The sequence below is a fragment of the Podarcis vaucheri genome, assembly GCF_965113315.1.
Source record: "Podarcis vaucheri genome assembly, chromosome: 3".
Lineage (NCBI taxonomy): Eukaryota > Metazoa > Chordata > Lepidosauria > Squamata > Lacertidae > Podarcis > Podarcis vaucheri.
The window spans coordinates 531,048-544,987 of NC_138761.1; the positions used below are offsets into that span (position 1 = coordinate 531,048).

Below are 13,940 nucleotides of genomic sequence, written 5' to 3' on the forward strand. Positions count from 1 at the left end.
AGCCCCGGGGGGTAGAGGGACCCAGAGGAGGACAGTCAGGCGGAAAAGGTGGAGCAGGGCTAGGATATTAAGTTGGTGCGCACGGGGCGGAGACTCAGACGGAGCTTCGTCGATCTAGCTACTAGACGTAGAGTTGCGCGCAGCAGCGTGAGAATGGAAACTGTAATTCAATAAAGACTTTTACTTAATGATCGCTGGCTAGCGTGATCCTCTGTGAGCTAGGATCTTCAAGCAGCTCTGACAGTATGTAACCTGAAGCGTATGTAACCCGAGGTACCACTGAATTAAATTTATATACCACCCTATGCTCACAGGCTTTCAGGGCAATTCACAGAATAAAACCAGAATATAAAACCACAGAATAATCAAAATAAAAACAATAACCACCTGATAAACCCTCCCCCCCAAACACATTTTAAAAGGCCATAGGATGTCAATCAAATCAACCAAAGGCCTGGTTAAAAAGGAACATTTTTGCCCGGTGCCTAAAGGTGTATAACGAAGGCGCTTGGGGGAACTTCCCTGGGGAGAGCATTCTTCACATGGGGAGCCACTGCAGAGAAGGCCCCGTTCCTGTGCTGCCACCCTCTGGGCCTCTCAAGGAGGAGGGACACGAAGAGGGGCCTCAGAAGATGATCTCAGGGTCCGGGGAGGTTCATAGGGAGAGAGGCGGTCCTTGAGGAATTGCGGTCCTGAGCTGTTTAAGGCTTTATAGGTCAAACCAGCACAGTGAACGGGCACCCAGTGCAGTCGGACCAGGATTGGTGCAATATGTTCAAACCGTCTTGCTCCGGTGAGCAACCTGGCTGCTGAATTCTGCACCAGCTGAAGTTTCCAAACCGTCTTCAGAGGCAGCCCAACGTGTAACGCATTGCAGTAATCTAACCTTGAGGTTGCCAGAGCATAGACAACAGTAGTTGGGTGATCCCTGTCCAGACTGGGGCGTAGTTGGGCCACCAGCCGAAGCTGATGGAAGGCACTCTGGGCCACGGAGGCCACCTGAGCCTGGAGCAACAGGAAAGGATCCAGGAGGACCCCAAGCTATGAAGCTGCTCCTTCAGAGGAAGGGTCACCCCATCAAGAGCAGGCCATCTCCCTAGAATGGTATACTAAAAATGATGAAGTTAAATCATTGCTGGGCAAGAGACTTTGGTTGGGATACTGCCAGGGAGATAACGTCCATCTGAGCCCCCAAGCCGGCTGCCGGACGATCCATCAACCTCCCGTAGTCACGCAGTCACGCAGTCTCAGCAATTAGCGGCACGAAGCCTTAGAAATAGATTGCCACATTCCTAGGCTGGTGCACACTCTTTCAGCAGAATCCACACAGCAAAAGATGCACAGCAGGAGAGCATATTTACAGTTTATTCAACGTTGGTCAGAACAAAGAAAAGACATGACCGTCTGCTTCAGCGTTCAAGCACAGACAGAGAAAATGAAAGCAATAGCAAACATAAACATCCTGTGACAGGAAATACGCAGACTCTGTGACTCACAGCCTGCTCCCTTTTAAGGTGGAATGGAAATATCCTAACATCCTCCCCCTTTCCGTGTAACCTCCCCCTTTCCGTGTAACCTGTAGTACCTGTGGTTCAACCCAATTGCAACCTTTGTACGTAAACCTTAAGTTGTTCTCTGTTAACAACCTTCGACAACAGATCAGCAGGAATTTCATTTCCTGGCATGTAGGACACCTGAATGAGTCCTTTCTGAATACACTCTCTTGCACGATGTAGCTTAATCTGCAAGTACTTGGTCCTTTGCTTGCAACCCTCCGAGTTCAGCAAAGTCAAACAGGATCTATTGTCTTGATACACTTGTATAGGACATTTCACAGAAACCCCGATGTCCTTAAACAGTTGCATCAACCATTCACAATCCATGAGTGAAAATGACAGAGCATTGAGTTCTGCTTCACAGGAACTTAGGCTCACTGTCGTCTGCTTCTTGCACAACCAGTCAAACAGGCAGTGGTTGTACATGTAGCATACTCCAGAAGTGCTCGTACCATCCGTGGTGTCACTTCCAAAACTTGCATCTGCAAAGATTTCAAGACCTCCAGTCTTCTGACTGGTGAACCTCAGCCTGTAGTGCAAAGTCCCTTTCAAATAGTGGGCTATGCGCTTCAGAGCTTTTCAATCCTGAACAGTAGGATTGTTAGCATGTCTGCTAATCAGGTTAGTGCTTACAACAATGTCAGGTCTTGAGCATCTAGCAATGAAATTCAACTTGCCTAGAATGCATCTGTACAGCGTTGTGTCAGAAAACACTTCAGCAGTACTGTCTACCTGGTAACCTGTCACCATCGGTGTGTCTGCTGGGTTTGCATCAACCAAATTCAACCTGGTTAATACATCAGCAGTTTTCTGTGTTTGGTGTACCAGAAAATTACCTGCTTGGTCCCTCTCCACCTGCAGAGAAAGATAGTTGGATACCTCACCAAGATCCTTCATGTCAAAGTGCTCCTTCAGTTGAGCTAGGGTGCTTTGGTAAAAAGCCTGATTCTTCCAAAACATCAGAAGATCATCAACAAAACATAAACAATACAGTTTGTTTTGCCCCTCCTCCTTGACAAACACACACGGATCAGCTTTGCCTTGGTGAAAACCTAGAGAAAGCAATGTCTCAGTGAGCTTTGTGTTCCAACACCTGGCACTCTGCTTGAGACCATATAAGGATTTCCGCAGTTTACAGACCATTCCCTTCTGTATCTGCACCCCATCAGGTGGAAGCATGAACAGCTCCTCCCCCAAAACCCCGTACAAAAAAGCTGTATTAATGTCATGATGGGAAACATGCAGTTTCTCCTCCGCAGCGATCTTGAGCATCAGCCGAATGCTCTCATATTTGACGGTGGGTGAGTAGGTCTCGTGGTAATCCTGTCCTGGTACCTGTGAAAAACCTCTGGCAACCAATCTGGCTTTGTGTCTGACAACCTTGTCAGAAGACCCATTTGCTGCCAACCAGTCTCATTCCTGGGACTACCGGTACCAGTTCCCAAGTTTGGTTCCTGTTCAAGGAATCAACTTCAGCCTTCATGGCATTAAGCCAAGGCTCAGCATCTTTTGAGGTTAACTCGTGAACCTCTTTGAAGCTTCAAGGTTCCCACACCTTCTCTGAGCTACTAAGAACAGCAGTTGCCGTCTTAGCAAACTCATCAGCAAATCTCTTTGGAGGTCTGCCTTTGGTCGCCCTTTCAGACCTACGTACTAGACGCAAGTCTTCTGGACTCATCTCCTCTTTCTTAGGAGAAAAGTGACCAATGGTGAGCAGTGGTTCTTCCAGTCCATTGTCAGACGCATCAGATGGTCTGACTGACGCCTTTGCGCTCTTGTAGTCTGCTGTGTCATCACTGTCACTGACACCAGCAGCAGCGCCGCCCACTGAACTGGAATCCGAACTCTGATCATCATCATCATCATCCTCAGTTTCCTCAGCTTTCTCAGCATGATCTGCTTTCTTCACATCACCTTCATCCTCCTCTGGGTAACTCTGGAAAATTCCCACATTTTCCCCCCACTTAGGATTATACTCAACACTCCTTGTGAACTTTATGGATTTAGAGTCAGTCATCCATACCCTGTATGCACCTTTTTCGTACCCCATGAACAAACCATGTGCCCCACGCTTCCCAAGCTTGTTGCTCTGTGGGGTGTGTACCCACATGTCAGAACCAAAAATTCTCATGTGCTTGACGTTCGGTTTCTTACCAAACATCTTCTCGTACGGAGTACAACCAATAGGTGATGACAGTCTGCGATTAACGGTATAAACTACCATTGACAGTGCTTCCCCCCAAAACTTCTCAGGGAGGTTGGCATCATGCAACAAGGTTTTCATTCCTTGCAGCAACGTTTGATTTGCTCGCTCCGCAAGCCCATTCATCCATGGCGATCTAGGCATTGTCAAGTCATGCTGGATTCCCTTCTCAGTCAGGAAAGCTTCAAACTGCTGAGAAATGAACTCCCCGCCTCGATCAGTAAACAGACAGCCAATACGTTTACTGTGAGCATTCTCCAACCAAGCACAGAATGCTTTGAACCTAGGAAACGCTTGCAATTTTTGCTCGAGCATAAATACATGAATGTACCTGGGATGCGGGTGGCGCTGTGGGTTAAAGCCTCAGCGCCTAGGGCTTGCCGATCGAAAGGTCGGCGGTTCGAATCCCCGCGGCGGGGTGCGCTCCCGTCGTTCGGTCCCAGCGCCTGCCAACCTAGCAGTTCGAAAGCACCCCCGGGTGCAAGTAGATAAATAGGTACCGCTTACCAGCGGGAAGGTAAACGGCGTTCCGTGTGCTGCGCTGGCTCGCCAGATGCAGCTTTGTCACGCTGGCCACGTGACCCGGAAGTGTCTCCGGACAGCGCTGGCCCCCGGCCTCTTGAGTGAGATGGGCGCACAAACCCCAGAGTCTGTCAAGACTGGCCCGTTCGGGCAGGGGTACCTTTACCTTTACCTGGAAAAAGAATCAATTAGAACCATGAAGTACCTTGCTCCTCCCAAAGAGGGCGCAAGAGGACCAACCAGGTCTGCATGAACTAGCTGGTAGGGTTTGGAAGCCTCCCTGCTAGACTCCTTGCCTTTTGGAGCAACCTTCACCTTGTTCTCTGCACAAGATACACATTTCAGGTGAAATTTGATTTATTAATAGCAGTCTGTTGCAGTCTTACTCTCCTGTAAGTGCCGTGAATCTGGGCCCGAAACCCGTTGTTGGGATACTGCCAGGGAGATAACGTCCATCTGAGCCCCCAAGCCGGCTGCCGGACGATCCATCAACCTCCCGTAGTCACGCAGTCTCAGCAATTTGGGAAGCTTTTAATGTTTGATGTATCACAGTATTTTAATATTCTTTTGGAAGCCGCCCAGAGTGGCTAGGGAAACCCAGCCAGATGGGCGGGGTATAAATAATAAATTAAAATCAAATTTCACATGATTAATACGCAGACTCTGTGACTCACAGCCTGCTCCCTTTTAAGGTGGAACGGAAATGTCCTAACAATAATATACAATTTTTATCATGGGAAAAGTTATGGAATGAGGATATGAAGTTTACGGCTTGCGGTTCTGTTGAAAGAAACCTATATGAAAATGTACTGTTGGTACCTAACACTGAGTAAAATTGCACAAATGTATAGAACCAGCTCAAATTTGTGCTGGAAATGTAAAAGGAAAGAAGGTACCTTTTATCATATGTGGTGGTCCTGTGGAGTGGTAAAAGAGTTCTGGGAAATGATATATACTGAATTAAAGAAAGCATTTAAGAAAACTTTTGTCATCATCAACATCATCAATTTTAATTTGTATACCGACTTTCTATCTTACAATACTCAAGGCGGTTTACAAGCTGAAGAAACAGAAAATGTACATCTTCTAACAATCTAATGCAATACAAAACATAACTTTAAAATGGGCAGCGTACATCAAAATAGCAACATTCAACCATTAATTAGAATAGTATACCATAATAATAACATATAAAAGTTAAACAGAAATCCACTCAACAGATACAATAATATCTAAAGTATAACACTGGGCAACAATTTTTTACTTTTTGAATGTTGTCTAGATTTCTACAACTGATTTAGGGTATTTTTGCACTGCTGAATCAGGAAATGGCATCCGTTTCTCTCCATCAGGTCAGGTTTTTGTGCTATGTTGATTTGAAAAAAATCAGATCTTGTGACAAAATCGATTACATTTTTGTGGCATTATCAGCTGATTTTTGTCAACACATATCATCCTAAATATGTTTTTAAGAGAAAAAAATGTTTTTTCCAACAACATATATTGATTACCTGATAGAAACATCGATTACTGTAAACTGAATGGTGAGCATTGATAAAGGTAAGTACAGTGGTGCCTCGCAAGACGAAATTAATTCGTTCCGCAATTCTCTTCGTCTTGCGGTTTTTTCGTCTTGCGATGCACGGTTTCCCATAGGAATGCATTGAAAATCAATTAATGCGTTCCTAGGGAAACCACCTTCATACCAGGTCCGGGGACAGTCTGTCCCCGGACCTCTTCTGAAGGCTGGGGGCGGGGACAAGGGCTTTTCTTCCCACCCCCAGCATTTTAAAAAACCCTGGGACAGCAGAGGACTTCTCCGCTGTGCGGGGCGATCTTAAAATGCTGGCGGGCGGCATTTTAAAATCGCCCCGGACAGCGGAGGACTTCTCCGCTGTCCAGGGCGATTTAAAAGCCCCTGGGAAGGCAGGCGGGGGGGGGGGACAAAGACTTTCGCCCCCTGCCCGCCTTCAGAAGGTGTTCCCGCCCCCCGCCCCACTTCGGAACAGCTTTCCGAAGTGGGGCGGCGGGGCCAGGTGTTCCCGACCCCCCTCCCCACTTAGGAAGAGCTTTCCGAAGTGGGGCGGCGGGGCCAGGTGTTCCCGACCCCCCTCCCCACTTAGGAAGAGCTTTCCGAAGTGGGGCGGAGGGGCCAGGTGTCCCCGCCCCCCCTCCCCACTTCGGAAGAGCTTTCCGAAGTGGGGCGGCGGGGCCAGGTGCCCCGACCCCCCTCCCCACTTCGGAAGAGCTTTCCGAAGTGGGGCGGCGGGGCCAGGTGTTCCCGACCCTCCTCCCCACTTCGGAAGAGCTTTCCGAAGTGGGGCGGAGGGGCCAGGTGTCCCCGCCCCCCCTCCCCACTTCGGAACAGCTTTCCGAAGTGGGGCGGCGGGGCCAGGTGTCCCCGACCCCCCTCCCCACTTCGGAAGAGCTTTCCGAAGTGGGGCGGCGGGGCCAGGTGTTCCCGACCCCCCTCCCCACTTCGGAAGAGCTTTCCGAAGTGGGGCGGAGGGGCCAGGTGTCCCCGACCCCCCTCCCCACTTCGGAAGAGCTTTCCGAAGTGGGGCAGCGGGGCCAGGTGTCCCCGACCCCCCTCCCCACTTCGGAAGAGCTTTCCGAAGTGGGGCGGCGGGGCCAGGTGTCCCCGACCCCCCTCCCCACTTCGGAAGAGCTTTCCGAAGTGGGGCGGCGGGGCCAGGTGTCCCCGCCCCCCTCCCCACTTCGGAAGAGCTTTCCGAAGTGGGGCGGCGGGGCCAGGTGTCCCCGACCCCCCTCCCCACTTCGGAAGAGCTTTCCGAAGTGGGGCGGCGGGGCCAGGTGTCCCCGACCCCCCTCCCCACTTCGGAAGAGCTTTCCGAAGTGGGGCGGCGGGGCCAGGTGTCCCCGCCCCCCCGCCCCACTTCGGAACAGCTTTCCGAAGTGGGGCGGCGGGGCCAGGTGTTCCCGACCCCCCTCCCCACTTCGGAAGAGCTTTCCGAAGTGGGGCGGCGGGCCCAGGTGTTCCCGACCCCCCTCCCCACTTCGGAAGAGCTTTCCGAAGTGGGGCGGCGGGCCCAGGTGTTCCCGACCCCCCTCCCCACTTCGGAAGAGCTTTCCGAAGTGGGGCGGCGGGGCCAGGTGTTCCCGACCCCCCTCCCCACTTCGGAAGAGCTTTCCGAAGTGGGGCGGCGGGGCCAGGTGTTCCCGACCCCCCTCCCCACTTCGGAAGAGCTTTCCGAAGTGGGGCGGCGGGGCCAGGTGTTCCCGACCCCCCCCCGCCCCACTTTGGAACAGCGTTTTAAAATGCTGGGGGTGGGGAGCGAAGCGCTGCCGACCCCCAGCATTTTTAAAATGCTGGGGGTCGGCAGCGAACGCTTCGCTCCCGCCCGCCAGCATTTTAAGATCGCCCGGGGCAGGCGGGGGGGAGGCAGGCGGGGGGAGCAAAGACTTTTGCCCCCCGCCGGCCTTCAGAAGAGGTCCTCTTCTGAAGGCCGGCTGTGGGCGAAAGTCTTTGCTCCTGACCGCCAGCATTTCCCTATGGGCTTTCGTCTTGCGATGCAAGCCCATAGGGAAATTCGTCTTGCGAAGCGCCTCCAAAACAGAAAACCCTTTCGTCTTGCGGGTTTTCCGTCTTGCGAGGCATTTGTCTTGCGGGGTACCACTGTACACGTAAATTGCATGTTGCTTCACCATTTTTCAAACTTGAGGGCTTGAACTTCCGTTTCTTGGAACTCCTGGAATGCTCAGCGGCAGGGAGGTCTCTCTTCAGAGTCCAACAGTAGTCAGCCATCATGACTGCGTCCCAGCGACCCTGGTACCTGGTCTCCATCTCTTTCATGTCCTGATGGAATCTCTCCCCCTGCTCGTCACTCATTGAACCCAGGTTCTCAGGAAACCGGTCCATATGTGAAAATAGGTAGTGCATCTTGACGCTCATGTTGCAGCCCAGGTTTCTGAAAGCAGTCAGCATGTTGTTGACAAGTTCTGCGTAGTTTCTGGCCTTATTGTTGCCAAGAAAGTTCTTCACTACCAGAACAAATGCCTTCGACGCTTCCAGTTCCATTTCGTTCATTGAGTTTCCGAACTCTGGATCTCTGATGAGCTGACGGATCTGAGGACCATCAAAGATGCCAGCTTTCAACTTCTCCATGGTCAATCCTGGAAAAGCCTGGCACAAGTAAGTGAAGCAGTCACAGTTAAGCTGAGCTTGATGTGCAGCGGTGGGAAGAGTATTCTGTCTCTGTCCACCTGAGGGTCGTTGATGACGTTCCTTTTGCTGCAAGGCACCAATTCCTCCCGCACAGGCCAGTCCTTCTTCGTGTAATGCTGAGCACGGTCCCTACTATCCCACATGCACAGAAAACATGGGAACTTGGTGAAGCCAGACTGTTGTCCCAACAGTTCACCATCTTCAGGTCAACACAAATAAACTACTTATGCTGATCATAACCAATTTTCTCCAGCACATACTTCACCCCTTCATAGTTCTCCTTCAATGTACTCGAGTGAGCCAGGGGTTTTGATCCCCCAACTTTATGCTTTGCCGCACCAATTTATGGTAGATTTCGAGGCTTTATGACTTCAAACTGATCCCTTTTCGACATAATCACCCAGAACTATTGGACCTGAATACTTCTTGTCATTAAAATAATCATTTCCAATCAAAACAATTATTCGACATGGCATTTTACCCCCAGCAACTTCTTCTAAAATGCTCCACACAAGCATACATGTGAACAAAAACGTAAAAAAATGACATGTGGCCATAGCTCAAAAACTTGACCTGATTGAGCAAAACCAATGTGATTTTTGGATTCAGTGCATCAGATTCATCCTAAATCAGCTGAAAAAACGCAGACAACAAATTTGTTGTTGACCAGTGTAATCAATAAAACAACGACAAGCCACAGTACATACAAAACACATTGAGAAGCAGAGGGTGGGGCAAGGCAGGTGGAAGGAGGCCTTGCCTGATGGAGTCTCTCCCCTCACCCTTTGGCAGAAAACCAGAGGCTTCTCTCTTATAATATCATATATGTGATGAATTCCCAAAGGAAATAAGAGACTGTTTACGTACGGAATGACGGCAGCGGGAATGTTTTTGGCCCAGAGATGGAAAGAAGGTGAAGTACCGACTAAGGAAGAGCGGCAGACCAAACTGATGGAATGCGCAGAAATGGCGAGACTAAGGGGAAAGATCAGAAACCAGGAAGAACAAGTATTTTTAAAAGACTGGAATAATTTTACTGTATACTTGAAAGACCACTGTAGACAGTTAAAATCATGGGCAGGGATACAAGGACACTTGTAATGTGAACTGAACTTTGGTTACTATGGTGACATAAGAGATGGATAATGGTAAAAGATGCAGGGAAAAGGGAAAAGGTAACATCTTTGGAACTGGAACCCATGGGGTGGAAGGTCTGAAAGAACCTTGTTACTGTTTATGTTTTGGAAAGGTTACAGGTATCGTGTATAACTTTATGTAAAACCAATTTAAATTTTTTAAGAGCAGGCCATCTCCCACCCATCTGGTCTAGGGCACCACCCACTAACTGCCTCAGTCTTATCTGGATTGAGTTTCAGTTTGACATTGAGTTTCAGACATCCACTCAGCCTTCCTCCCAGGGAAGGCAAAAAGAGCAGAGACTGCTATAGACTACTAAAAATGCTGAAAAACGGAGGCACACATTCCATGCTGGATGCCATCAGACGGTTGACTCATGTTCAGCTTGTGGTCCACTAAGACCTCTACAATTCTATGATTCTATGGGAAACACCACATGTAAAAGGATCTAAGGGTCTTAGGACACCAAAAGCTTAACGTGAGTCAACAAGGTGAGTCAGTAGCAAAATAAGCTAATGCTATTTCAGGCTATCTCAACAGATGAAATATTTTTAGATTGTGTGATTATTTGACTGATTATTTGATTGTTGTTAGCCGCCCTGAGCCCGGCTTTGGCTGGGGAGGGCGGGATATAAATAAAATTTATTATTATTATTATTATTATTATTATTATTATTATTATTATTATGTCTAATGTCCAGGTCATGGGAAGTAATACTATGTTCCCTTCTGCCTTGGTCAGACCACACCTGGAGTCCTGTGCTCAATTCCGGATGTCACAATCAAAGGAGGATATTGAGAAGTTGGAATCTGTGCAGAGAAGGGTGACCAATATAATCAAGCATTTGGAAACCAAGCCTTTTAAGGAACGATAGAAGGAGCTGGGTAGGCTTAGCCTGCCAAAGAGGAGATTGAGAGGACATATGAGACCCATCTTCAAATAACATGATTCTCCCTGCTGTGAGTTCCTTGATGGTAAGTGAGACTTTTCTTCCATTTGAAGCTCTTTCCACATTCCAAGCACTGATATGGTCTCTCCTAACAGTGATTTGTTTGATGGGAAGTAAGTTGTCCCTTCTGACTGAAGTTCTTCCCACATTCCAAGCACTGATATGGTTTCTCCCCTGTATGAATACTTTGATGAGCTGTGAGCTTAGCTTTCTGCCTGAAGCTCTTCCCACACTCCAAGCACTGATATGGTTTCTCCCCTGTATGAATACTTTGATCGGATATGAGATGGTCCTTCCGACTGAAGCTCTTCCCACATTCTAAGCACTGATATGGTTTCTCCTCTATATGAATTCTTTGATGGGAAGTGAGTCTATCCTTGCGACTAAAGCTCTTCCCACATTCCAAGCACTGATATGGTTTCTCCCCAGTATGAATACTGTGATGAGCTGTGAGCTTAGCTTTCTGCCTGAAGCTCTGCCCACACTCCAAGCACTGATATGGTTTCTCCCCTGTATGAATTCTTTGATGGGCCTTGAGTGTAGCCCTGTGACTGAAGCTCTTTCCACATTCCAAGCACTTATGTGGTTTCTCCCCGCTGTGAGTTCTTTGATGGCAGGTGAGATGAGACCTCCTATTGAAGCTCTTTCCACATTCCAAGCATTGATGTGGATTCTTCCCCTCATGAATACTTAGATGGGAAGTGAGTTGGGCCCTTTGCCTGAAGTTCTTTCCACATTCCAGGCACTGATATGGTTTCTCCCCTGTATGAATTCTTTGATGGGCCTTGAGTGTAGCCCTGTGACTGAAGCTCTTTCCACATTCCAAGCACTTATGTGGTTTCTCCCCTGTATGACTTCTTTGATGGAAAGTGAGACTATTCTTTTGACTGAAGCTCTTCCCACACTCCAAGCACTGATATGGTTTCTCCCCTGTATGAATGCTTTGATGAGCTGTGAGCTTAGCTTTCTGCCTGAAGCTCTTCCCACACTCCAAGCACTGATATGGTTTCTCCCCTGTATGAATGCTTTGATGAGCTGTGAGCTTAGCTTTCTGCCTGAAGCTCTTCCCACACTCCAAGCACTGATATGGTTTCTCCCCTGTATGAATACTTTGATGGGATATCAGCAGAGCTTTCTGCCTGAGGCTCTTCCCACACGCCAAGCACTGGTATGGTTTCTCCCCTGTATGAATACTTTGATGGGATATCAGCAGAGCTTTCTGCCTGAGGCTCTTCCCACACGCCAAGCACTGGTATGGTTTCTCCCCTGTATGAATTCTTTGATGAGCTGTGAGCTTAGCTTTCTGCCTGAAGCTCTTCCCACACTCCAAGCACTGATATGGTTTCTCCCCTGTATGAATTATTTGATGAGCTGTGAGCTTAGCTTTCTCCCTGAAGCTCTTCCCACACTCCAAGCACTGATATGGTTTCTCCCCTGTATGAATACTTTGATGGGATATGAGAAGGTCCTTCCGACTGAAACTCTTTCCACACTCCAAGCATTTATAGGGTTCATACCCTGTATGCCTTCTTTGATGGCAAGTCAGACTTCTATTCCTACTGAAGCTCTTTCCACATTCCAAGCACTGATATGGTTTCTCCCCTGTATGAATTATTTGATGATCTGTGAGCTTAGCTTTCTGCCTGAAGCTGTTTCCACATTCCAAGCACTGATACGGTTTCTCCCCTGTATGAATTCTTTGATGGGAAGTGAGACCCTGCCTGTGACTGAAGCTCTTTCCACATTCCAAGCACTGATACAGTTTCTCCCCTGTATGAATTATTTGATGGGATGTGAAACTTTTTTTCCAGGTGAACTTCTTTCCACATTCTAAGCACTGATATGGTTTCTCCCCTGTATGAATTCTTTGATGGGAAGTGAAACTATTCTTGCTAGTGAAGCTCTTTCCACATTCCAAGCACTGATATGGTTTCTCTCCTGTATGAATTGTATGATGGGAAGTGAGACTTATCTTCCAGATGAATCTCTCCACATTCCTAGCACTGATATGGTTTCTCCCCGCTGTGAGTTCTTTGATGGCAGGTGAGATGAGACCTCCTATTGAAGCTCTTTCCACATTCCAAGCATTGATGTGGATTCTTCCCCTCATGAATACTTAGATGGGAAGTGAGTTGGGCCCTTTGCCTGAAGTTCTTTCCACATTCCAGGCACTGATATGGTTTCTCCCCTGTATGAATTCTTTGATGGGGTATGAGCTGAGCTTTCTGCCTGAAGCTCTTTCCACATTCCAAGCACTTATAGGGTTTCTCCCCTGTATGAACTCTTTGATGGGAAGTGAGATTAGATCTCCTACTGAAGCTTTTCCCACATTCCAAGCACTGATATGGTTTCTCTCCTGTATGAATTGTATGATGGGAAGTGAGACTTATCTTCCAGATGAATCTCTCCACATTCCTAGCACTGATATGGTTTCTCCCCGCTGTGAGTTCTTTGATGGCAGGTGAGATGAGACCTCCTATTGAAGCTCTTTCCACATTCCAAGCATTGATGTGGATTCTTCCCCTCATGAATACTTAGATGGGAAGTGAGTTGGGCCCTTTGCCTGAAGTTCTTTCCACATTCCATGCACTGATATGGTTTCTCCCCTGTATGAATTCTTTGATGATCTGTGAGCTGAGCTTTCTGCCTGAAGCTCTTTCCACATTCCAAGCACTTATAGGGTTTCTCCCCTGTATGAATTCTTTGATGGGAAGTGAGATTAGATCTGCTACTGAAGCTTTTCCCACATTCCAAGCACTGATATGGTTTCTCTCCTGTATGAATATTTCGATGGGCTACCAGATTAGCCCTCTCACTGAAGCTTTTCTCACATTCAAAGCACTGATGGGGTTTCTCCCCGCTATGTGTTCTTCGATGGGAAGTGAGATTGAAGCTCCTATGGAAGCTCTTTCCGCATTCCAAGCACTGATAGGGTTTCTCCCCTGTATGAATTCTTTGATGGGAAGTGAGACTTTCCTTATGGGTAAAACTCTTTCCACATTCCAAACACTGATACGGTTTCTCCCCGCTGTGAGTTCTTTGATGGCAAGTAAGTTTGGAGATGTGATTGTAGCTCTTTCCGCATTCCAAGCACTGATGTGGTTTCTCCCCTGTATGAATTCTGTGATGGTAAGTGAGCTTAGCTCTCTGAGAGAAGCTCTTTCCGCATTCCAAGCACTTATAGGGTTTCTCTCCTGTATGAATTACTTGATGGGCCAAGAGGTGAGCCCTCACACTGAAGCTCTTTCCACATTCGAGGCACTGATATGGTTTCTCCCCTGTATGAATTCTTTGATGATCTGTGAGCTTAGCTTTCCGCCTGAAGCTCTTCCCACATTCCAAGCACTGATATGGTTTCTCCCCTGTATGAATTATTTGATGGCGAG

The 13,940-nt window shown here is 48.2% G+C and overlaps 2 protein-coding genes across 5 annotated transcripts in view; both read right to left on the reverse strand.

The window, feature by feature from the left end:
• Positions 1–13,940, reverse strand: part of LOC309529381 (uncharacterized protein) — a 49,775-nt gene that overhangs the window by 19,694 nt on the left and 16,141 nt on the right. The window lies entirely within an intron of this gene.
• On the reverse strand, positions 290–12,970 carry LOC309529426 (uncharacterized protein). Its single transcript, XM_082217575.1, has 2 exons — positions 10,352–12,970; positions 290–1,135 (listed from the first exon to the last, which is right to left on the reverse strand). Exon 1 carries the CDS (start codon positions 12,662–12,664, stop codon positions 10,643–10,645), a length of 2,022 nt encoding a protein of 673 aa, XP_082073701.1. The 5' UTR covers positions 12,665–12,970; the 3' UTR covers positions 290–1,135; positions 10,352–10,642.